This window comes from Myotis daubentonii, chromosome X (assembly GCF_963259705.1).
Source record: "Myotis daubentonii chromosome X, mMyoDau2.1, whole genome shotgun sequence".
NCBI classification, from domain to species: Eukaryota; Metazoa; Chordata; class Mammalia; order Chiroptera; family Vespertilionidae; genus Myotis; species Myotis daubentonii.
In genome coordinates, this window is record NC_081861.1 from 36,615,867 (window position 1) to 36,640,699 (window position 24,833).

At 39.3% G+C, this 24,833-nt stretch overlaps 1 protein-coding gene across 15 annotated transcripts in view; it reads left to right on the forward strand.

Moving 5' to 3' along the window:
• THOC2 (THO complex subunit 2) overlaps positions 1-24,833 on the forward strand; it is a 120,902-nt gene that overhangs the window by 20,938 nt on the left and 75,131 nt on the right. For all 15 annotated transcript variants that reach the window (XR_009450606.1, XR_009450607.1, XM_059679258.1 and 12 more), the window contains exons 3-7: positions 2,846-2,937; positions 10,877-10,928; positions 15,869-15,939; positions 16,715-16,836; positions 17,941-18,074. Coding sequence is in view for 13 of the 15 variants with exons in the window: in XM_059679258.1 (XP_059535241.1) it covers positions 2,846-2,937; positions 10,877-10,928; positions 15,869-15,939; positions 16,715-16,836; positions 17,941-18,074 (471 nt within the window). In the remaining 2 variants the exon portion in view is untranslated. The remainder of the gene's footprint in view (positions 1-2,845; positions 2,938-10,876; positions 10,929-15,868; positions 15,940-16,714; positions 16,837-17,940; positions 18,075-24,833) is intronic.

Consider the following 24,833-nt stretch of genomic DNA (forward strand, 5'->3'; position numbering starts at 1 on the left):
GATTTGTTGCCTCCCACATGCAACTGACTGGGGATCTAGCCTGCAACTGACGTATGTGCCCTTGATGGGAATCGAACTCATGGCCCTTTGATGTGCAGGCTGACATTCTAACCGCTGAGCAAAACTGGCCAGGGCTAAATATTTGATTTTTTTCCTTGCAATTTTGCCTCGAAAGAGTTTTGATTCCCTTCAAAAGGAGATTATTAATTGACTTTGTTTTACATTAATATTTTTAGAACTCTTGGTATCCCTGCTTTTAATGAGAGGAAGAAAATAAAAAGTTTTAGTATATGGGACTCAAGAAAAAAAAGATAGCTGGAAGGAGGAAGTATTCACTTGCCCATTAACTCCCCCCCCCCCAAATGTTTTTCTTTAGGAAAGGGGGCTATGCTAATTACTAGTGAGTGAGACTTCTTGGGGTTGACAGTTATCATAGAACTGCTATTTTATGTATGTATGTATGTACATATGCAATTATTTTAGTTTAAATTCTGATGGAAATAGGAAAAAGAGATTTTGGGGAGAAATTTCTGATAGTAGGGCATGGATAAAACTCAATTTTATATTTATTGCTGTTCCTTACCTATTGTCAGTGCAGTCCTGAGATTGAATTGACAATAATTTGAATATACTAGGTGAACCAGTTCATAATGCGGATTTTTTTCAATAGATGGAGTTACACATATGTTAATATATATGCGCTTTGAGATGTATGCTATTTTGTTGTATTGACAACAAGCTTCAAAACTTCATATGTCAAATTTGCTGAAGGTGTTGACATCATAGATATTTTTACTCTTAAAAATGTCAAATTTCGCCCTAACCGGTTTGGCTCAGTGGATAGAGCGTCAGCCTGCAGACTCGGGTCCCAGGTTCGATTCCGGTCAAGGGCATGTACCTTGGTTGCGGGCACATCCCCAGTAGGGAGTGTGCAGGAGGCAGCTGATCGATGTTTCTCTCTCATCGATGTTTCTAACTCTCTATTCCTCTCCCTTCCTCTCTGTAAAAAACCAATAAAATATATTTTAAAAAATGTTGAATTTCGTGCCAAAAAAAGAGCATTTGTGGGAAGTTTTAATTCATTATTTTTTTTTACTTATTTATTTTTTTAATAGATTTTATTGATTTTTTACAGAGAGGAAGGGAGAGGGATAGAGGGTTAGAACATCGATGAGAGAGAAACAGAGAGAAACATCGATCAGCTGCCTCCTGCACACTCTCCACTGGGGATGTGTCTGCAACCAAGGCACATGCCCTTGACCCAATCGAACCCGGGACCCTTGAGTCTGCAGGCTGACGCTCTATCCACTGAGCCAAACTGGTTAGGGCTCATTACTTTATTTTGAAGTAAAGTGCTGCTGAAAGTTATCGTATACTTCGGGAAGCTTATGGTGAACATGCTCCATCTCAAGATACTTGTGAACACTGGTTTAAACGTTTTAAAAGTGATGATTTTGATGTGAGAGACAAAGAACGTCCAGGTCAACCAAAAAAGTTTGAAGACCAACAATTACAAGCATTATTGGTTGAAGATGTGTGTCAAACTGAAAAACAACTTGCAGAAAGATTAAACTTTTCTCAGCAAACAATTTCCAATTGTTTCCAAGCAATGGGAAAGATTTTAAAGGAAGGAAAATGGGTGCCACATCAACTGAACGAAAGACAAGTGGAAAACCGAAAAGTCATCAGTAATCTGTTGCTTCAACGGCACGAAAGTCTTTTTTGCATGGAATTGTGACTGGCGATGAAAAGTGGATTTATTTTGAGAATCCCAAATGCACAAAATCATGGGTTGATCCAGGTTAACCATCAACATCAACACAAGGCCTAATTGCTTCGGGAAGAAGACAATGCTCTGCGTTTGGTGGGATCAGGAAGGTGTGGTGTATTATGAGCTTCTAAAACCAGGTGAAACCATTAATACTGATCGCTACCGACAACAAATAATCAGTTTGAACCACTCTTTGATCATGAAACGACCAGAATGGGCCAGAAGACACGGCAAAGTAATTTTGGCTTCATGATGATGCACCATCACACACTTCAAAACCAGTTAAAGACACGTTGAAAGGTCTTTCTGGGAAGGATTAACCCACCCCCTGTATTCATCAGGCCTTGCTCCTTCAGATTATCACCTGTTCTGATCAATGACACATGCACTTTCTGAGCAGCCCTTCAAAACGTAGGAAGAAGTGGAAAATTGGGTCTCTGAATGGTTTGCCTCAAAACAAGAAACGTTCTATTGGGATGATATTCACAAATTACCTGAAAGATGGGGGAAATGTGTAGCTAGTAATGGACATTACTTTGAATAAAGCACTTTTGATGTTTCTTTTGAAATTATCGTGTTTTCTTTGATTACAAAATCTGCCATTAGTAGCAGATATACCCAGTGTTTTTTAAAAATCTGTGAAATTTGCTTCTGAGAGGAATGGTTAATTTAGTTTATATACACTTTCTGGCATTCTGTGAAGTCACTGAAAATGAAAATAATTTTAGAGGCTTTGGATTTTGAGAAAATGCTTTTAAAAGTGGGGGATATCAGAATATGAAATGATGAGCACTGTAAATGCAAATATGTAAAATATATAGACATATTGGAAGGAAATTATCAAGTAGTAATTATGTTATAGTAGTGGAGCCAACATTAACTTTTTCCTACTCTTTTAGTATTGTGTTTTTGTGAAAATAAAAGGAAAAATATGCTAAAGCATTAGAAGTATACTTTTTCTTATTGTTGATGTTTATGATAAATCTGAAAAGTAGGAAATAATATACGTCTTCCCCAGAGATTCTGCTTTTCTTACATTCTGTGTACTTACATTCTTTCTTTTATGGTCAACAGATTTCCAGCAAGTTCTCTATGAATTATCATACCATGTCATTAAAGGGAACCTAAAGCATGAACAGGCATCTAATGTTTTTAATGACATTAATGTAAGTATGTATATGCTTTTTAATGTAATAATTGTTGCCTATTTCTTTTGCATTTGATACAAACATCTTTGAAGTGTATAATTTGCATTTCAAAAATGAAATGCTTTAAGGTAATGTTGGTAAGTCATTGTTGCTAGACAAATAAAGATATTTTAATCTTTTTGTCTGGTTGTGAGTAAAGCAAAAAATGTTATGTAAGATGGGAGGGCAAAAACACACACACACACACACACACACACACACACACACACACAAAACAAAACCCCGGCATTGTAATGAAATCAAGATATAGTTAATTTAAAAGGGTACTATAAAAAATAATTTGACCAGGAATATTTTTCTCCCAATATAGCATATCAAAGCATTTTCTTTTGTTTGTGGTTATGTTTAGAAATTATATTTTTAAATTGAGAATTTAATTATTTTAAATTGAGGCTGCATAGCTCTAATGTTTACTTGATGCCAATTTTCATGTGTTTACTGGTTTTAGAATATGTTAACTAGATTTTTTCCTAAACTTTATGTGATTATTCTGTTTTACTCTTTTTTAAAAATATGTTTTTGTTGATTTCAGAGAGAGGAAGGGAGAGGGAGAGAGAGATAGAAACATCAATAATGAGAGAGAATCATTGATCTGCTGCCTTCTGCATGCCCCCTACTGGGGTTCTAGCCTACAACCCAGGCATGTGCCCTGACCAGGAATCACACTGTGACCTCATGGTTTATGGGTCTATGCTCAACCACTGAGCCACCCTGGCTGGGCATCTGTTTCACTTATTAGGGAATTAAAAAAAATATTGATTTCATAGAGAAAGGGGGTGGGAGAGATAGAAACATCAGCGATGAGAGAGAATCATTGATTGGCTGCCTCCTGCACACCCCACATTGGGGATGAAGCCCGCAACCTGGACATATGCCCTGATCGGGAATCAGACCATGACCTCCTGGTTCATAGGTTGACACTTAACTACTGAGCTACACTGGTCAGGCTGTTTATTAGAGAACTAGAGGACCGTGCACCGGTGGGGTCCCTTGGCCTGGCCTGCAGGGATCGGGCCAAAACCAGCTCTCTGACATCCCGCAAGGGGTTCTGGATTGCGAGAGGGTGCAAGCCAGGCTGAGGGACTCCACTGGTGTGCCATCAGGGTCGGAGAGGGACCACAGGAGGACTCCAGGGTGTGTCTGGCCCATCTCGCCCAGTTCCAATTGGCCAGACCCCAGCAGCAAGCTAACCTACTGGTTGGAGCTTCTGTCCCCTGGTGGTCAGTGTGCATCATAGCAACTGGTCAAATGTTCGAATGAACAGCCAGACAATTAGCATGTTAGGCTTTTATTATATAGGATAGGATTTAAGTTAGATTCAGTCTATATGCTTTTCATGGTGGTTTGGTATTTGAATTGAAAGATGAGCTCTATGGGCACAGCTGTGTGCCCCTTATATTCTGGCTGGACTTGGTGTAAACTCTAACTTAAGAAATAAATAATGCGGAACAAGATTATTATTTATTAAAAAAAAAGAAAGAAAGATGAGCTCTGAAATTTTAAGGGTGTTAGGGTGTTTATTGTAAACCAGTAGTTAAGTTTGAATTTTTACAAGTGGTGTATTATTCTGCTAGACTGGATTTTAAACTTATTTAAGTAAAATCCTCTGTCCAGTTGAGAACACCTTTAATAATAAGCATTATTGAGATAGGACCTGGAGCTTTTTGATATTAGTGCAAATTTCCCTTGTGCTGCCTTAAGCTTCTACTCTCTTTCTGTTAGGATAGGTAATCTGCTTTGTATGATTTTTTTTGTGCTTTTCTGGGGATAGTTTTTTTTTTTAAGCTTTTTAAGTCTTTATTGTTGAGAGTATTACAGATATTCCCCTCCCCCCACCCCCATTGCCACCCCTCCTCCCGGTTCCTGCCCTGTCCCTCTCCAGACCTTCACCACCCTATTTTCTGTGTCCATAGGTAAGATCTTTGCTTAATCTCTTCCCACTTCCCTCCTCACTTTCCTCTGAGATTTGTCAGTGTGTTCCATGTTTCCATGCTTCTGATTTTATTTTATTCACCAGTTTATTTTGTTCATTATATTTCTTGTTCTTTTATCTTGATTTTTAAATTCAGTTGTTAATAGATATGTATTTATTGCTATTTTATTGTTCATATTTTTATCTTTTTCTTCTTCCACTTCTGAAAGAATACCCTTCAACATTTCATATAATACTGGTTTGGTGGTGATGAATTCTGTTAGCTTTTTCTTGTTTATGAAGATCTTTATCTGATCTTCAATTCTAAATGATAGCTTTGCTGGGTAGAGTAATCTTGGTTGTAGGTCCTTGCTGTTCATCACTGTGAATATTTCTTGCCTGCAAAGTTTCTGTTGAGAAATCAGCTGACAGTCGTATGGGCACTCCCTTGTAGGTATCTAACTGTTTTTCTCTTGCTGCTTTTAAGATTCTCTCTTTGTTTTTAATCCTTGGCATTTTAATTATGATGTGTCTTGGTGTGGGTTCCTCTTGTTTGGGACTCTGCTTTTTGGACTTGTTTGGGTTCCTCTTGTTTGGGACTCTGCTTTTTGGACTTGTAAGTCTATTTCTTTTACCAGGTAGGGGAAGTTTTCTGTCATTTCTTCAGGTAGGTTTTCAATATTTTGCTCTCTCTCTTCTCCTTCTGCCACCTCCATAATGTGAATGTTGATAAGCTTGAAGTCCCAGAGGCTCCTTACACTATCTTCATATTTTTGGATTCTTTTTTCCTTTTGCTATTCTAACTGGGTGTTTTTTACTTCCTCATATTCCAAATCGATTTGATTCTTGGAATCATCTACTGTTGAAACCCTGTAAATTATATTTTTAAATGTATTTTTGTTGATTTCAGAGAGAAAGGGAGAGGGAGAGAGAGATAGAAACATCAAAGATGAGACAGAATCATTGATCATCTGCCTCTTGCACACCCTCCACTGGGCATTGAGCCTGCAACCTGGGCATGTGCTTTTGACTGGAATCGAACCCAGGACTCTTCAGTCTGTAAGCTGACGCTTTATCTACTTAGCCAAACCAGCCAGGGCTGTAAATTATTCTTTATTTCAGTTAGTGTGTGCTTAATTTCTGACTGGTCCTTTTTCATGTCTTTGACATTCTCACTAGGATCCTTGAAATTCTCACTAAGTCCCTTAAGGTCTCATGAAAATCTTTGAGTAACCTTATAACCATGGTTTTGAACTCTGTATCTAGTAGTTTGCTTGCTTCCATTTCTTTCATTCGTGACATGTTTTTATGTCTCTGCATTTTGGTTGATTCCCTGTTTGTTTCTGTGTATAGGTAGAGTTGTTATGTCTCCTGGAATTGATAGAGTGGCCTTGTGTATTAGGTGTCCTGTAAGGCCCAGTGGCTCAGCCTCCCCAGTCACCTGGGCTGGGCATTCTAGGTGTACCTCTGTGTACACCGTCTTGTAGTTGAGCCTTTATTGCTGTTAGTGTCACTGGGAGGAATTGATCTCTAGGCCAATTGGCTGTGAGGACCAGCTGTGACTACAGTGGGAGAGCTGCTATGTAGGAAACACCTTGTGGGGCTTTGGTGCTCACTGAATCTGCCTCTTGAGTGTGTCTCTTGTGGATGTGTGGATTTGTAATCTATTATGATCTGAAACTGTTCACTGGGTGCACTGGCTCTGGTCAGCCACTGTCTGGGGCTACCTGGCAGGAGCTACAGAGAGATCTGCAGATGGCTGCTATTTGTATTATGCTTGAAAGTGCCCAGATGAGGCCCAGCTGTGAAGCAAGGCAGGCTGGTGCTATTGCTGGGTCTGGGCCTTTTATTGATAGGTATGGGGCACGCTGACACCAGCTGCAGTTTGAGAGATTTTAGCAAAGTCTGAAGTCTGAGCCAGGAAAGGCCATTCTTATGGAAAAGCTGCTGCAAAGAGCTTGGGTGGGACTGCAAATTGGATAGGGCGGGATCTCAAGGAATCACCAGGGTGGAGCACACAGTGTTAGCCAGGCTGATGAAGAGTCAGATATAGACTCTGTCCGTCAGCTCTATGATAGGGGAGATTTCAGCACAAGAACAGTGATCCCTGCTAGCACTCTTGTCTGGGAGAAAGCCACCCCGAGTTCCTGCCCCGATGTCAGACAGTCCAGTTCCTCCAGATATGTTTCTGGGTCCCCAAAAGCCACCCAGTCCTGGAGCTTGGAGGTATCGAGGCCGAATAAGTTTGTGTGCTGGTCCTTTAAAAGGAACAGTTAGGTCTCCAGCAGCCTCAGTATCACTTAGCTATCATCCCTACTGCTTTTTACTGCCTGTAGTTAGGGGGACTTTTCTTCCCAGCTCTGGAACCCTGGGCTGAGGGTCTGGTGTGGGGCTGGGCCCCTTTGCTCCTTGTAGGCAGCCTCTGCCAAGACAATCTCCAGATTTAAAAAACAGCACACCTGGGTGCCAGCCCACCCCGTTCCATGCCTCTGCCCCTCCTACCAGTCTCAATGTGCTTTCTTCTTCTCTAGTTGTAGGACTTCCATTCAGCCAGCTTTCAGGCAGTTCTGAATGCTGGTTCAGTATTGTAAATGTAATTTTGATGTGGTTGTGGGAGGTGGCATTTACCTATGCCGCTATCTTGGTTCTCCCCGGGGATAGTCTTAAAGAACTTCTATGTTTAGCTGTTGTGATCTCCCCCTGTCATATTGATACGTATTTGAGCAGTAGGGCTTTAATGAGTTTCTCTTTTATCCCTAAACTGTCTGTCTGATAATAGCATCATTAGCTATGTTGGAGTAGTCTATTTCTTTCTCTCTCTCTCTTTTTTTTGGAATTTATTGGGGTGACACTGGTTAATAAAATTATACAGGTTTCAGGTGCACAACTCTATATAACACTGTATAGTTTGTTTACCACCCTAAGTCAAGTTGGAATAGTCTGTTTCTTAACTAATATTTCATCTTTGAAAACTCTTGTCTTGCTCTGTATTTCTGGTTTTCAGGTAGCTCGAGTACTTTCATTTAAGTAGACATAGCCAAAGTTCATAGCCCTTAAGAAAGTTGAGACTAAAGTCTGGTCTACAATTAAGTTTATTTCATTCTGTAAATTGGGCATCATTGTAGGGTTTAGTGTGGTTATGGAAACTGAGCCTAATACTTTATTGAAAATGAATAGTCCAAGAGAATTTAATGTGTTTTTGGTTCTTACCTTCCCCTTTCCTTTGAGTCTTTAGTGATTTTATATATATACAAGTAGCCCATCACGTGATAGCGCACGCAGTAGGCTGCCCGCTGCTTCTGCTGGAGCCGGCGGGAACCACAGTGCACCGCCTGGAGCTGCGCTGCTTCCAGGGGAGCTGTGCGGCTTCTGCAGGAGGCGGAAGTGAGCTGCTGGCGTCCATGGGAGCCCTGATGGACCCGCGCCGATTGCCCGGGAGGCGGGAGGGAGCCGTGCTGCTTCCGCGGGAGGCAGGCCCACCGTCTCCGTCTCCTGTCCAGGCCTGCACTCGGCCACGGAGGCTGTGGACTGGCCCCCCTGTCAGTGCCTGTGTCTGCTCCAGCTCTGGGGGCCGACCTGAACCAAGGTACAGTGGCTCACTGGCCCCTGTTTCTGCTCCAGGCCTCACCTGCGCGGACAACCTCCTCCTGTCCGGGTCGTGACCCATTATGGCGTCCTGGCCTAATTTTCCATATTTCTTCTTTATATATATACTAGAGGCCCATTGCAGGAATATTCCTGCAAGAATAGAGCTTCCTGTGGCTGGAGCAAAGCAGAGAAGGGAGCAAAACTCGCTGAGGCGGGCTTCGCTCCCGCTTCAAGCCCTGGCCCTTATGCTCCCAAGCCACAGTGGTTGGGCCTGCCCTCCCGATCCCAGTCCCTGGGGCTGGGCTTGCCCTTCCAATCCCAGTCACTGGGGCTGGGCTTGCCCTCCCACTCCCAGTTGCTGGGGCTGGGCTTGCCCTTCTGATCCCAGTGGCTGGGGCTGGGCTTGCCCTCCTGCTCCCAGTTGCTGGGGCTGGGCTTGCCCTCCTGCTCCCAGTAGCTGGGGCTGGGCTTGCCCTCCTGATCCCAGTTGCTGGGGCTTGGATTGCCCTCCCGCTCCCAGTGGCTGTGGCTGGGATTTCCCTCCCCGCTCCCAGCTGCTGCCCCTTCCCCCCCAAGCCACTGCCCCTCCCGCTCACAGCCGCTGGGGCTCCGTTTCTGTCCTCGGGGCCTCTACTTGGCTCCCTTCTGTACCGCTTGGCCTCCATGTCGTCAGTCTTAGCTCGCAGCTTGTATATGCAAATTAACTGCCATCGTTTAGCTTCTATAATTGAAACATTGCATCTTTTGGAGCTGCTGCTTCAGGAGCTCAGAGGCAGGCACCTGCAGGCGGGGAACGTTGGAGTCCTCCGTTACTGAAGCAAGCAAGCCTCATGTTCGCTTTAAGCTGCCTGGCTGCCGGCAGCCATCTTGGCTGGCAGTTAATTTGCATATCGCCCTGATTAGCCAATGGGAAGGGTAGCGGTCGTATGCTAATTACCATGCTTCTCTTTTATTAGATAGGACTAGAAGCCCAGTGCACAAAATTTGTGCATGGGAAGGGGGGGGTGTCCCTCAGCCCGGCCTGCACCCTCTCCAACCTGGGACGCCTTGGGGGATGTGCGACTGCTGGTAGTCGGGCATCCCTCTCACAATCCGGGACTGCTGGCTCCTAACTCCTTGCCTGCCTGCCACCCTGATTGCCCCCCTAAATGCTCCCCTGCCGGCCTGATTTTGCCCCCAACTGCCCTCCCCTGCCAGCCTGATCGCCCCCAACTGCCCTCCCATGCTGGCCCAATTGCCCTCAACTGCCCTCCCCTGCCAACCTGATCACACCCAACTGCCCTCTCCCCTGCCGGCCTGGTTGCCCCCAACTGCCCTCCCCTGACGGTCTGGTCACCCCCAACTGCCCTACCCTGCTGGCCTGATCTCACCCACAACTGCCCTCCCCTGCCAGTCATGTTGTAGTGGGCATCTTGTGATAGACATCTTGTGATGACATCATGTGAGGGCGTCGCACGAGGGCATCGTGCAAGGGTGTGATGCCACCTAGGCTTTTATTATATAGGATTGATACTTCTGCAGCTGGATTATCTTTGTCATGGCTTCCTCATAGTCTCATTCTCACTATCCCATATCTTAGCCACAGAAACATATCTTGCAAATCTCTTACAGATGTCAGTTTGTTCTTTAGAATGAAATTTCTTTCCTTTAGTCTCTGAAAATAGGTTAATTTTAGGGTTGCTATCATGCCAGCAAACTAATTGCAATAGTTGAACTGTGATCCGTATTAATGGAAAATGGCTCTAAAATTGGGCAGGGGAGCGGGAAGTGCTGAAGTTTTCATGCAGAAATGAGTGGAGAATTTTGGGCCAGTTTCTCCAAATGCTACAGGCATCAGTGCATAAGGAAAATAAAGATGGATTTTTGGTAATTATTTTCATCTTCAGAGAATCTTGAGTTATTGAACAATAGCTTGTAATTGTTTTTGTATTTTTTAGATTTCTGTTACCACTATGATTTTTGCATATATCAGTGTTGCTTAGGCACAAGCACAGCATTTAAAGTTTTGGCTTAAAAATGTACCATTTTAACAGTCTTGCTTTAGGTAGGTGTGAGGTACCCCAGATTCCAGTGGTTTCTAACATGAAACTTCATTGGAAAAATGTTACTTGTTTGTGCTCTTTAATATTTCCTGAGGTGCTTATTTAGGTTTCTGTGTTGTTGTTTTTTTAAAATCAGGTATTTCATGGTAGACATTTAACCATGTTTTCCCATAATTGTCTCCCATTTTTTATTTCTCTATATTATGAAACTTGAAGAATATTTTTGTCAACATACTGGTGTTGAGGTTTTGTTAGTTTTTAAGTTTTATTGCTGAAGAGTGTTAGCCTGAAGCCATAATACTTGCTGGTGTGTTATTGTAGTATTTACTACGAATAATTATATTTTTAAAATTAGGAATTTCGTGAGGATTTGCCTTCCATTCTTGCTGATGTATTCTGCATACTAGGTAGGTATTAATCTTTTATTTTACCTGTAAAGTGCTGTTTGGTAAATTAATGTACTGTGTTAAATTGTTTCCTTTCAACCTAAGGATTTTACCAATGTATAAATGTTTCTTAAGATCTAGACTATATTGTTTTTTTTTTTTACTTTATAAAGAGTATAATATTCTAAGTCAAATGTAAGTATAATCACTATTTATAAACTAATTTTATAACTCAAATAGTTTGAGTTTCCAAGATTGTATCTTTATATAAAATTGAGCTAAATTAAGTCATTTAAAATAAATAAGCCAAGTTTTCTGAAGCTGTTAGTCTGAGTTATTCCAATTTAGTATAATTAATCTTATGCCATACATGTCAGAATCTCAAACTTAGGACACTCAAGAGATACTTTGCTTTTGTACTCTTGATTACTCTTAATTTTAGAAAGAGCAATAAAAGCCAAAATAATCAAAATTCGTTTTGTTTTGAGGATGAGGAACCAGTTTTGGAAATAGCACCTTCTCTATTTGTTCAGATAAATAAGAATTCATGCAATATAAAAAAGGAATATTTTTTCCCCAAATTATAAGAGAAAGTATATTTAGAAAGTTACAGAGGTAGTACAAGTGAGCCAGTTGGGCTGCGAAGGCTCAGGAAACAAGTTACAGAAGCAAAAGACTGCTTGGAGCTTAGGAGAGGGAAAGGCTAAGAGAACGTACCTGGAGGCAAGAAGAAGGGAATGGGAAAGGCACAAGGCACAGGTGTGCTCGCCAATAAGGATTATTTCCTTTACAAAAGGTAGTATCTCTTCATGGGAAGTATGGATTTAAAAAATAACATATATTACAAATTTATTTCTCTAATTTTAGATCTGAATTAAAATAACAGCAGTTTTCCCCATCAGTCTTAGGCTTTCTGTAACTTTGATCCACTAGCAAATGTTGCCAGATATTATAATACTCAGTTTAAAATAAGACTTAACCTTTCTGAAATCTGAAGAATATATAATGAGGGGCTGTGACCTGTACAAGACAACAGTGAATATGAATGCTCTTTAGCTACATGCATCCATATGAGTAAATATAAAATAATAATATTGACCAAAATAAGCAACTTACAGAATATTAAAAAAAAAGCATAATTCCATTTACATAAAAGAGAAAAGGGGCAAATCCAGAGAAGGCTGCATATAGTTTAGACACATATGCATGTGAATTGGCAAATTGGCCCCTTAAACAGAGGGCAAGGAGAAATTGAAGAGGCCGACTGCTCAAGATTAGTAGGTGGCAGGTTTAATAAGGGAACTTACCTACAAAGCTTGTCTCCTAGGGCTGCAAGACTAGTAGGTCTCCACACCTGCCTGCCAGAATCTTCAAGTTTATGTAGAGGCCCTAATGGGGTTCAGTCATGTTTACTGTGTACTGTTAGTCTCAACAACATGTTGCTCTCTTAAGGCTACCTCCTTGGAAAATGTCCTCCATTATGGGAACAGTGGGGAGAATAACAACAACAAAAAGACTTAAAAGAGTTTGTCAAACTGGAATGAATTATTTTAGCTCATTAATTCCTGGAATTAGATAGGTTAGTTAAATGTCTTACTGAGAGTCTGGAATTTGATCTTAACAAATGTAAATGCCTGGTGCTTGATCCTTTCGGATGTTTAAGATTTCATAACAGCAGTAATGCAGAAACCGGTGAAAATGTATGGACTCTGTGAGAAATGAAAAGCGCAGACCATTGATAGGGTGACCATATGTCCCAGTCTTGTTTTGTTTTCCCTGGCATAATTATGAGTAGTGCCTTTTTTCAATCTTAAAACTATCCTGGTTTATACCAACAACAAAAAACCTTTTTAAACTTCATTTTCAAAACAGGCACTATGAATATGACTGTGTTACAAACATTACTTTGTTACAAACAAATTTCAATTTAAAAATTGCTTTTACTGTAAATTTGTAAGACTGAAAACGATTATAGATAACATTTCATGGAAACTGTTATTTTTTGATAGTGTCAGGAGTATATTTTATGTCTATCTCTGAGTATTCATCAATTATCAGCTTAGTAAGTCCAAATAATTTTTTTGATTTATTTTATTGGGATATATTTCCCTTCATAGGTATTTAGTAATATGAATTATTCTTACAAGTCATTGCTTCTTACTAGTAATGTGAATTCATGCAGATGATGTTTGGTTGCTCTTGGGAAATTTCTTTTAGCCTATCCAGCCCATTATTACAAGCAAGATTTAGGACAGCAAACTTAGAAAGAGAATTTCCCTCACCTGCCCCCTAACTCACGTACCCTGACCCTTGGCAGAAAAAATGATCCAAGGGTGACCCCAGATCAAGGTAGGGCAATAGGAGTAAGAACATGAGCTTCTCTAATACTAAAAATGATGATGATGATGATGGTGATGAAAATAGTAATAATGTAGGTGCCATTTTTTGGAAAACCTATGTTCTAGTCATTGTGTTAAACATTTAACTTCATCTTAATCCTCACAGCAACTTGTGTATGGTAGTTGTAGAGATCACAAAATTGAAGCTCAGAGAAATGATTTTACTTTTTTTTTTTAAGGCTATGCAGCCTGTAAGGCAGGGTTTGGACCTGGATCTTTTTATTTATTTATTTATTTTTTATTTATTTTATTTTTAAAAAAATATATTTCTTTATTGATTTCAGAGAGGGAGGGAGAAGGAGAGAGAGAGAGAAACGTCAATGATGAGAACAAATCATTGATTGGCTGCCTCCCGCACACCCCCTACTGGGGATCCAGCCCACAACTCAGGCATGTGCCCTTGGCCGGAATCGAACCTGGGACCCTTCAGTCCGCAGGCTGATGCTCTATCCACTGAGCCAAGCCGGCCAGGGCTGGACCTGGATCTTTTTAGTTCTAGAGCCCATGATCTTTTTACTACATCATGTTGTCTTTCTAATATTTTAACAGTTATACCACAAATGAGTGCAAATGAAGGTGGACCATAAGACCAGATAACTTTCCTGGTTAAGATATCAATTTAAAAAAAAAATCATGTAAGGGTGAGGGGATCTGAGACCTCTATTAACCTGAAAGGGGGGGGGGGCTTGATGTAACTTGACGTGCTGACCTTGGGTCAGTGGTTGGTAATATTGGGACCTAGAGTTGGAAAAGACTGAGTGAGGGCTTTTTAGTAAAACCATAGGGGAGATTAAAGTGATAGCACAAGAGGGAGGGAGGGAGGGAGAAAGAGAGAGAGAGACGAGAGATCAGCTAAGAAATTTACTGATGTCCTATTAAGTATTTCCTAACATGGTTAGAACACAGAGTGGTGTCTTAATCAAGTCAGATGGCTAAGAGGAGGGAGAGCAGAATTCATTTGAAGAAGAACCTGCTACCCAGGTGCTCTATCTTAGGAACCTTGGGAGTAGATCTTAGGGACTTAAGGGCCTTGGATGGTAGGTACATACATGTTGGTTAAAATAATAGGCCCAGTTTAGTCCTGACCTCGCACAATCAGTATCCTTGAAGTTATAGGCTGAGGAGGGACCATAAGACCAGATAACAGGGAGACAACTAGGAGCTCCAGGAAAGGGGGGGGGCGGGATATGAGCGAGATACCCATGGATTAAAAGTCTTATTGAGAGGTTGAGATTGTACTGCAATTTACATTGCATAAATTACACCTGAAATTCCTTTAATACACTTGAGTTGACTGTGTGCTTATCTAAAGTGGCCAAAATATTGGGAAATGGCACTGTCCAGGAAGGGAAAATGGAGAAGGGCCAGGAAAATGTAGATATCTTTGATGATATATCCTCTTCTCTCTTCATTCTTAGTGATAGCAATAGAAAGTAAACTGAAGCAAGCAGTGGTAGGATATCTGTTTGGGAAGACCCTAGAACCCTTATAGGACACTTCTTATTATATTACTAAAATTTGTGACTCTATAGCACATTCTAAAGGATGAGTTGACTTTAAAAATAGGAGAATAGTATGCAGTTAGTGAAAGCAACGATCCTGAGATCAGCCTTGTAATCTTGCCAATCCTGTTTGAAATTTTTGATGGTTGGCATTTAGAGCTAATTATTTTATTTCCTCTATACTTCAGACCAGAAAACTTTCTTTTTTGAAAGAAATTTTCTGAATAATTTACTGAAACTCATGGAGATCACAGTTTTTGTAAATATTTCAGTAGGAAGAAAACAAAATCTTGAACAAATTTTTGTTTGCTAAATAGACTTGTAATTCAAAATAAGATGTTAAAAATATATTTTAATACTCTCTTTTTATAGAGTTGGTGGCAAGGTAGCTTGGTTAGAACATGGTACATGCTACCAAGGTAGCCAAGGTCAAAGATTTGATCTTTATGAGTAATAGGTTCTTTAGTATAAGAAGAAATCTTTGTTGTCACCCAGTTCAGCTTTCACCCAAGGAAGGACTCTTTTCTTTAGCATCTCTAATGTGGTCATTTAAACTTGACTTAAACATTTTGGATCTTTTATGTTAAATAAAATATATTATTTAAAAACTTAATATTTCCATTTCTGAAAACAGTATTTTTTAAATATATTTTTATTGTTGATAGAATTACAGGTATCTCCCATTTCCCTCCCTTCACACCCCACCTCCCAGACCCTCCCCACCTCCCAGGCCTTCACTACCCTATTGCCCGTGTCCATGGGAAAACAGTATTTTTTTGAAACTGTTTCTTCCAGTGCCATAGAACACAGCTCATTTTATGAATATGCCATTGATCACAGGATCAGTCTCCAGTATCAGGAGAAATGAGTGCTAAGCATTCATATGCATATGAAGGGCAGCTCATACTTTTAACATAGTTAAAAATTTTTTTTTCTAAATTCAGAATGAGATATTTTAAAATAAGCTAGTTTTAAAGAAAATAAGTATATTATTATAGTTCTGGAGAGAGTCTAGAAAAATCAGTTAAATTTTCATCTTTTTTTCTCCTCATCATTGTAGATATTGAGACAAATTGTTTAGAAGAAAAAAGCAAGAGAGACTATTTTACACAATTGGTATTAGCGTGTTTGGTAAGTTTTAAAAAAATACATTCCCTTTCTAAATTTTACATTGAACAATTATAATCACAGCTAATCATGTTAATGGAGAAGGATATTGACATTCAGTTGATTATAAGGTATGATTTGGGTTTTGAAATGGAATGCTTTGTAAAATTAGACATGCTAATTATGTCTATGAAATAGGCATGCTACCATATCACTTCCATTCCTGACCTAGTAGGTTTCTAACTGAGTAAAAAGGTAAGCATCTAACAAGTGAGAAGAAATGATGTGGACATCTTTTAAACAAACAATTTTTCATAAACTCTTTATTAGGCTATGAGAAAAAAGAATGGAGGTAATTTAAAAACAATAGATTCTAGAACTTGTTATAATCATTGTCTATGAAATGATTTTATGTTCATTAATTTAGAACCAGGGAGAAATGCCATTACTCAAACCTAGAAGAATGTCTTTGTTTTTTCTGTATTAGAGTTATTTGACCTAAACAGTAGAAATCAAAGAAGGCTTAAGTGCTGTATTGTCTTAAAGAAAATGCAGTTGACAGACTCAATAGGCTGTAAATACCATGCATAGACTTTCTTAGCAAGTTTTTTAAAAAAGCTATGTTGTATTTTTCAATACTTGGAGAGTCATCATTTTTGTTAAAGTTTTTAATTTTGTTATAAATTATAAGCTGATATCTAATGTGATATTTTCATTAATTATTTTGAGTGTATTTAAGATTGTGAATGCACAGTTGGAATGCTGAATAATAAATGGCCTTTAATATTTTCAAATACAGTATTTAGTTTCAGACACAGTTCTAAAGGAACGCTTGGATCCAGAAACATTGGAATCGTTAGGGCTTATCAAACAGTCACAGCAATTCAATCAAAAGTCAGTTAAAATCAAGACAAAACTCTTGTAAGTACATGCATTTTTATGTTGTACATCAAGTACCTGAGTATGTGTTTTAGTTCTCATTTTGAATACTAGAAGTTTCTTTTTTTAAATTAAATTTATAGAGTGACATTAGTTAATAGGATCATATAAGTTTCAAGTATATATCTCTTTTTTTAAAAGTTTAAACGTGAAGTGAAGATTTTATTGTGAATTAAAGGGAAATAATACACCCTCAGGCACCAAGAAGGTGGGGTGGGCAGGCTCAGAACAGCGGTTCTCAACCTGTGGGTTGCGACCCCTTTGGAGGTTGAACGACCCTTTCACAGGGGTCGCCTAAGACCATCCTGCATATCAGATATTTACATTACGATTCACAACAGCAGCAAAATTGCAGTTATGAAGTAGCAACAAAAATAATTTTATGGTTGGGGTCACAACATGAGGAACTGTATTTAAAGGGCCAGAAGGTTGAGAACCACTGCTCTAGAAGCACTGCCTCAAGTGTATATTTCTATGGTACATGATCTGTATATTGTATTGTGTGCCCTCCACCCAAAGTCAAATCATCTTCTGTCACCAACTTTCTAAAGGCAGTCTGAAGATTTTATTTTGTTGCTGTTAGCATGTCTTGTGTTTCTTTTTTAAAAATTTTCTTTATTGATTAAGGTATTACATATGTCCTTGTTTCTTTCTTTTAAAAGTAGCCCATGAGTCAGCAGTGAACATTATCATGTGAAACCAATGTTAATTTTTTTTCATATTAAAAGTTAAAATAACATTCAGTGCTTTCATTATTACCAATAAAATACAGCTATGTCTATACTCTAGGTATATTCTTAGTCAGTGATGGAAATAGTGCTATGTTATTGTTCCTTGGGATTAGTCATATCTTTTCCTTGTGTTACTGGTTTCACCTGTGTAATTAACACTGGGGTGTCTCTTATGAACAACAGTAATTTTCTATCCTAAAAGATAAACAAAGAGGTAAACTTTGAACAGCTATTCTTATGATATATATATATATATTTTTAGAGATAAGAAAATTCAATAACAGTACATTACTTTTATTCAAGCTTGTTAATTGAAATTAATTTTATCTCCTTTATGATGTTTATGTAATTTCAGTTATAAGCAGCAAAAATTCAATTTGTTAAGAGAAGAGAATGAAGGCTATGCCAAGCTGATTGCTGAATTGGGGCAAGATTTATCGGGAAATATTACTAGTGATTTAATCTTAGAAAATATCAAATCTTTAATAGGTAAGACATATATCTATATATAGTATGTGTTACTAACATAAGGTTTTTATTTTTGTTAATCCTCACCCAGGGTGTGTGTGTGCGGAGGGGGGTGAGGGGAGAAACATCGATGTGAGAGACATCGACTGGTTGCCTCCCGCCCCATACTGGGGCTGGGGATCGAACCTGCAACCGAGGTATGTACCCTTGACCGGAAATTCAACTCGAGACCCTTCAGTGTGTGGGCCAGTGCTCTAACTACTGAGCAACACCGGCCAGGGCAAGATAGTTTTTTTTAGCTGTGCAGAATATCCATAAAGAAGAAATGAGTGTATTCTCTATAGGCTTTTTTAAATTAAGAAATGAAAGAAGTGTCCAGCTTGTACTTTAAGATTTTTATCAGTAATAATTAAATTTGGGATGACATTTATGAGAAATCTTTTTTGTCACTGTTACCTATGGTGTTTGTATTAGTTTCTGTTCTCTCTAGTATTTCTATTTTTAATTGTAAGTATTTTTCAATAATCTTAAAGGGGGCAGATAATAAGTAAGCTAATGTGAAACTACAATAAAATCTTTGGTGTGAACTCCTAAAACTTGAAAATGTTTAGTTCTTTTGAACTTGATTTAAAAATATCTTTACCAGGGACATTGATATGCACCTTATTTTATATTTACAACGGTCTATTAAAATAAGTGTAGCAGATGCTGTAAAAGTGTAACAGATAGGAAAGTGTTATTCTCCCTATCTTTTAAATTGAATTCACTTTTTAAATTTGCATTGAACATTTGGAGGAAATAGTTGGCTTCTATAGAAAGAGCAATGAATGGTAGAAAAATAGGGTAATACTGATTTTTCAAGAATGGAAAGAATTTTTGCTATTATGTTTTAAGTGTTACACTGTTTTAGGGAAGATTTTGCAACACTTATATGTCTTAGATTTTGAGACCTCTCAGAGAAGTTATATTCTCTGCTTCACTGGTTATATTTTAGGGGGTGCTTATTCTCAATTTCTCAGTTCTTTCTTTGTTTTTGAAATTTATGTATGACTAAGAGAGAGGAGGTATCCCAATCTTTATCCCCTTCCTCTAATGCTGTGTGTAGGGACCCAGCTTTGGCTTTTGGTGATCAACAGGTATGGAAGGTAAGGAGCTTCTGGTTTAAATTTACCCTTTTCTTTGAAGTAAGTCTAGTTCTGGCAGCTGATTGACTCTCTTTGCTACTTCTTCCTGATGTCAATTTAACAGTAGGACTAGCCACCCCATAGGTAAGACTTGCTTACCTGTGTGGCAGTGACCCATTTTTAAAAATCCTGTAGTTTCCTTTTTATTCTTTCCAGGGTAGGCTCTACATTTTTCCCTGAAGCATTTTGATCTAGCTTGGGATGCTTGTCAGTGTGGCTTTGCTATACCTTCGTCTATCCTTGTATCCTGCCATGTACTTTCTTAAGATGGTATTCCCACATAAAAATTCTGTCCTGTGTAAGCTCCTCAGTTGTTTTTGTTTTATCTGCCTGTTCGTTGACATCTCTTGTCTGTCCTTGTTTCTTTTATTTTTTGTCCTGTGAATTAAAACCTTTTTAGTCCTTTGTTGTTTTGGGAATAGTTTAAGGAGCGATTTTTTTGAATGTGTGCTTTTATCTAAGTGGGAAAATGTACACTCCTTTCTTTTCTTGAACTTTTTGCTCTTATAGAAAATGGCTTATGTTACTGTCTCTAAAGAAAAATGTGGCAATCACAACTGCAAGCCCATGACACACATGGATATTCCATGAGTATAAACAATTTGTTTCTTGGTTAAACCTCTATTCTAGTCCATCAAATGTACTGTGAAGCACACTAGTCCAGAAGCACTCAGATGTTGCCGCATCAAGTAGCCTTTGTTGGACACCCCTCTCAACACTCCCTGTCACTCACTATTTTTCTTCTGAGCACTTAGCACTGTATAAAATGCAATGTATTTTATTCCTGACCCCCACTGGGGGTCAGTGTAAGTTCCGTGAGGACAACTAATTTTCTTTTGTTTAGTACCTCTAACCTCAGTGCCTGGTATATAGATGCTGAATAAATACTTGTTGAAAAATGAATGAATCTTTCTTCCTTTCTGTTAGAGTTTATAGTGATTCTTAGCCTCTTTTCCTTGACATGGAGGATTTTAGAAAGTTCATCTTCCTGGCTCAGTGTTTGTTTCTGTCTGGCTATCTGACTCCCTCATCTCCCCCTTTGTATAAGAAAGAAATTTTTCATTGACATGAAAATTGAGGTTAAGAATTCTAATTCCAATGAGCATTAGAATTTATTGAATTCCTCCTCAATGCAGATTCCATGCAGGCCTTGTCTCATCTGGCCAGAGCAGATCACTGACACAGCATTCTATTTTTCATGGCATTTTTTTAATATTTCCCCTTGTTTATTCCCATTGTTTTCTCTTTAGGAACAATTTAGACAGATAACACCTCGTACAAATCTATCTCAGGTGTGATCTCTTTCACCAGCCATTGGCAGAACGGATATCTAGTTTGGGAGGTATGCATTTTAGTTACATTTACATTTCAGGGTACTTGGTTGACACAGGATAAATTCTTATATCATCCTATAATTAGAAGACATTCTCCCTAAATGATTCTGGTGCAGCAAAATGTTTATATTCTAAACATAAAAAAAAATGTTTATACCCTGTCAGATCATCTGGGGCTATTTACTACATGAACAAATAAGGAAGTAGAACCATTATGAGTCTTCATGGTGGTTGTGATCTCAAGTTTGACATTAAATTTGAAAAACTTGTTAAGTAGGAATTGGTAGTGATTAGTTTAGGGTCTTGAGCTGCCAAGTCATAGACCCCACACAAATGATCCCTGCATCAAGATGGCAAAATGCATCTTTCAGAAATTAGAGGAGAGGATGTTAGATATGGTGTCCTTTGATCGATGAACTAAACTTATAAGCACTCTATTCTTCTGAATGACTTTCAAAAACAATAGCTAGGTGTTCTTTTCTTCTAAATTAGTGCTCAGCAAAATTTTTTTCTAAAGGGTGATCAAATATTTTGTTTTGTTATGTAGGCCATGTGGTTTTTTTTGTTGCAGTTACACAACTCTGCCATTGTAGTATGAAAGCAGCCATAGGCATTACGTAAATAAATGAGTGTGTGTGTGTTCTAGGAAAACTTTATTTACAAAAGCCTAATGGATTTGACCCAGTATGCTGATCCTGCTTTAAATCAAAAGTGCTGGTTAAAAATTAGTTATGGAGCTAGTTTACTTGAGTTAAGTTTAAGACTGTGAAAATAGTTCTTCTTTTTGGCTTAGACTCTAACCTTTTCCTTCTTATCCAGAATCAAAGCCTACTTCACCAAACCCCCCAGGATCTTTGTTTGTTACCTGTTGTTGAAGGTTGTAGATTTGACGGGATGGGGAAATACAGAGTGATAGCTCTGCCCCTTCAGTCTCACACGTCCTCTTGGTTGCTTGTCAAGTGACCAGAGAAACATTAAAAACAAAATAAAACTCCGAGCCAAATGATTTTATTCTTGAGCAGATTATGGGACATTTAACCTCGTTGATTACATTATCTTGACTGCCTAATATTTAACTTTGGACCAGTTTGATTATAAGGGCCATTTTGCCTAGAAGCATCTTACTGTGTTGATTCTTTCCTATCCCTTTGACTGCCAGTTGACTGTCTCGTTTACCTAAGTTTTTGCTTTATTGAAAGTTTCTTTACTACAGACTAGTTATGAAGTTATTGTTCTCTACTATGAAAAAGATGGCAGCAGTTGTTTATTTTTTAGCATTATGTTTTTATTTTGTTAGGTGCATTTTTCTTCATCTTGGTTCTCTGGTGGTTTTTTGCCTTGACACATGTATTTTTTTTTTGCAAATGCGATTTATTAGAAACTAGTGGCCCAGTGCACAGAATTCATGCATGGAGGGGGGTTCCCTCAGCCCAGCCTGCACCCTCTCCAATCGGTGACCCTTTGGGGGATGTCCAACTGCCGGTGGTCTGACATCCCTTTCTCAATCTGGGACCACTGGCTCCTAACTGCTCACCTGCCTGCCTAATCACCTCTTACTGCCTCTGCAAGCCGGCCTGATCTCGCCCCCAACTGCATTCCCCTGCCAGCCTGATCTCACCTCCAACTGCCCTCCCCTGCCGGCCTGGTCACCCCCAACGGCCCTCCCCTGCCAGCCTGATTGCCCCTAATCCCCTGCCAGCCTGATCTCGCTCCCAACTGCCCTCCCCTGCCGGCCTGATTGCCTCTGACTGCCTCTGCCCCCACCACCATGGTTTTGTCCAGAAGGAAGTTGATGTCTGGAAGATGGCTGGTCGACCCAGTCTAATTAACATATTACCCTTTTATTAGTATAGATAGATTATATAGGATAGGATTGCTTAAATGGGGTGTGTGTGGCAAAGCCTTTTTCAGCAGGAGGAGGTGCTCTTGGCAGACAAAAATACATAATCCCTATATCTAGACTGATTGCCAGCCATATGCACTATACTGCCAAACCGGCCATTAAAAAATTGGACCACTTTCTTACACCAAACAGCTGTTGCCCTTAAAACCCCTCCTCAGCCCCCACATTAGGTTCTGCCTTCGCAGTTCACCCAGATTTGGTTCTGATTGGTCAGTTTCTATGCCAGTCAGTGTCAAAAGCTCTGCCTCCTAAGCAGCCATTGGCTCCTTGCACTTTACCCAGATTGGGTTCTGATTGGTCAGTTTCTATGCCAGTCAGTGTCAAAAGCTCCACCTCCTAGGCAGCCATCTTTGTGAGGGTTAATTTGCATATTACCTCTTTATTATATAGAATAGTCTAGCATAGGTCTTTATTGCCTATTTTAGTTCACTTGATCTGCTATAACAAAATACCAACGACTGGGTGGCTTATAAACAACCGAAAGGTATTTCTCATAATTCTGGAGGCTGGAAGTCCAAGATCAGGGTGCTAGCATGCTTGAATTCTGATGAAGGGCCTCAGTTGCAGACTGATGGCTTCTTGCTGTATCCTCACATAAGAAAACTCTGTCTTTAAAATATATATATTATATTATTGATTTCAGAGAGAGGAAGGGAGAGGGAGAGAGAGATGGAAACATCACTGATACGAGAGCATTGATTGGCTGCCTCCTGCATGCCTCACACTGGGGATGGAGCCCACAACCTGGGCATGTGCCCTGACCAGGAATTGAACTGTGACCTCCAGGTTCATAAGTCGACACTCAACCACTGAACCATGCCAGCCAGGCAGAAACTCTTTTTTTAAGGGCATTAATCTTATTCATAAGTGCTTTGCTCTCATGACCTAATCACCTCACAAAGGCCCTTACTTTCTGATATCATCACATTTGGCATTAGAATTTTAGCATATGAATTCTGGTGGTGGATAGGGAGGACAGATACAAGCAATCAGGCCATAGCATTGCCTGTTTCTAAAGTAATTCTAGATGCCAGATCATGTCCTTTTGTTCAAAACATGGTTTTTCTTTGTCTCATAAGGTCCATTCTGTCAGGAACATGATGATTGAAACTGTCATTTTCTTCTCTGAAATGTACAGGCTGGACATCTTATCCAGTCATGTTTACAATATTACCTTGGTCTTTTGTTGTTGTTAAGAATCTCAGTTTGGCCTGTTACTAAAAAAGCCATTGTCAGTTTAATCATATCTTTGCCTGTAGTTGCAGTCACTTGATCTAATATACTGTCCATCTTGTCCATCTTTGGGGGAAACTTCAGTTACTTTTCATTGCATTTTTCTTCAAAGATGTATCATCCAGAAGGTGTGAATTCTGCTCAAGGGTAGGGAAGGCATTTTCTTAATCTCTTTATCACAAGAACCTGGCACACTGGCTAATTATTCAATGTTTATTTAAATGAAAGAATGAATACATGGCTGTTACAGGCCTGCCATTTTCTTATTTTCCCACTTGTTCTCTTTTAATATGGTTCCCTATTTGTTCCTCAAAAGGCATAAAGGCTCTGTGTATGTGTGTGTGTGTGTGTGTGTGTGTGTGTGTGTGTGTGTGTGTGTGTATTAATGTAGCTGGTGATAGAGCTAGGGAGCTAGGCTTATGATTTATCTCTAGATCACATGACTGTCGATGCTTGGGCTGGACAAAAGCCTTTCTAAGATGCTTGAGCACAAGAGTGACTATGTTCTGCCACAGCTGCCATTAAAAAAAAATGATTTTGGACACTTCAAGCTTACTGATTGTTATTAGAGTATCATTGTGTATGAAATAGTTTAACTGTTACTTAGCAAATTTCTAAGGTTTAAAAATTATTTTCTAAATCCTTAGTTTGGTAACTTTTTCCATTTTACGTAGCAAATGTCATTCTAATTGATTGGAGTAACTGATGACAACTGAGACATTTAATAGAAAATTCATAAGCCAGTTTTTCATTTGTGGAAGATGCAAAAGTTGTTATCTATCATAAATAAAAGTACATATCTCTTCTAGATTACTTCCTTAAATTGTACCTAAAAAGAAATTGGTAGTTGATAGTACAGATCATTGATAGATTAGCCTTCATAGAATACTACTATTTTTTTAATAATGTCTTTATTGGTGAGAGAGAGAGAGCGAGAGAGAAAGAGAAAGAGAGAAAGAGAAAGAAACAATGGATGAGAGAGAAACATTGATTGGCTGCCTCATGCAGTGCCCCTACTGGGGGCCAAGCCCACAACCCGGGCATGTGCCCTGACCAGGTATTGAACCAGTGACGCCTTGGTACATGGGACAACGCTTAATCCACTGAGCCACACTGGCCGGGCAAT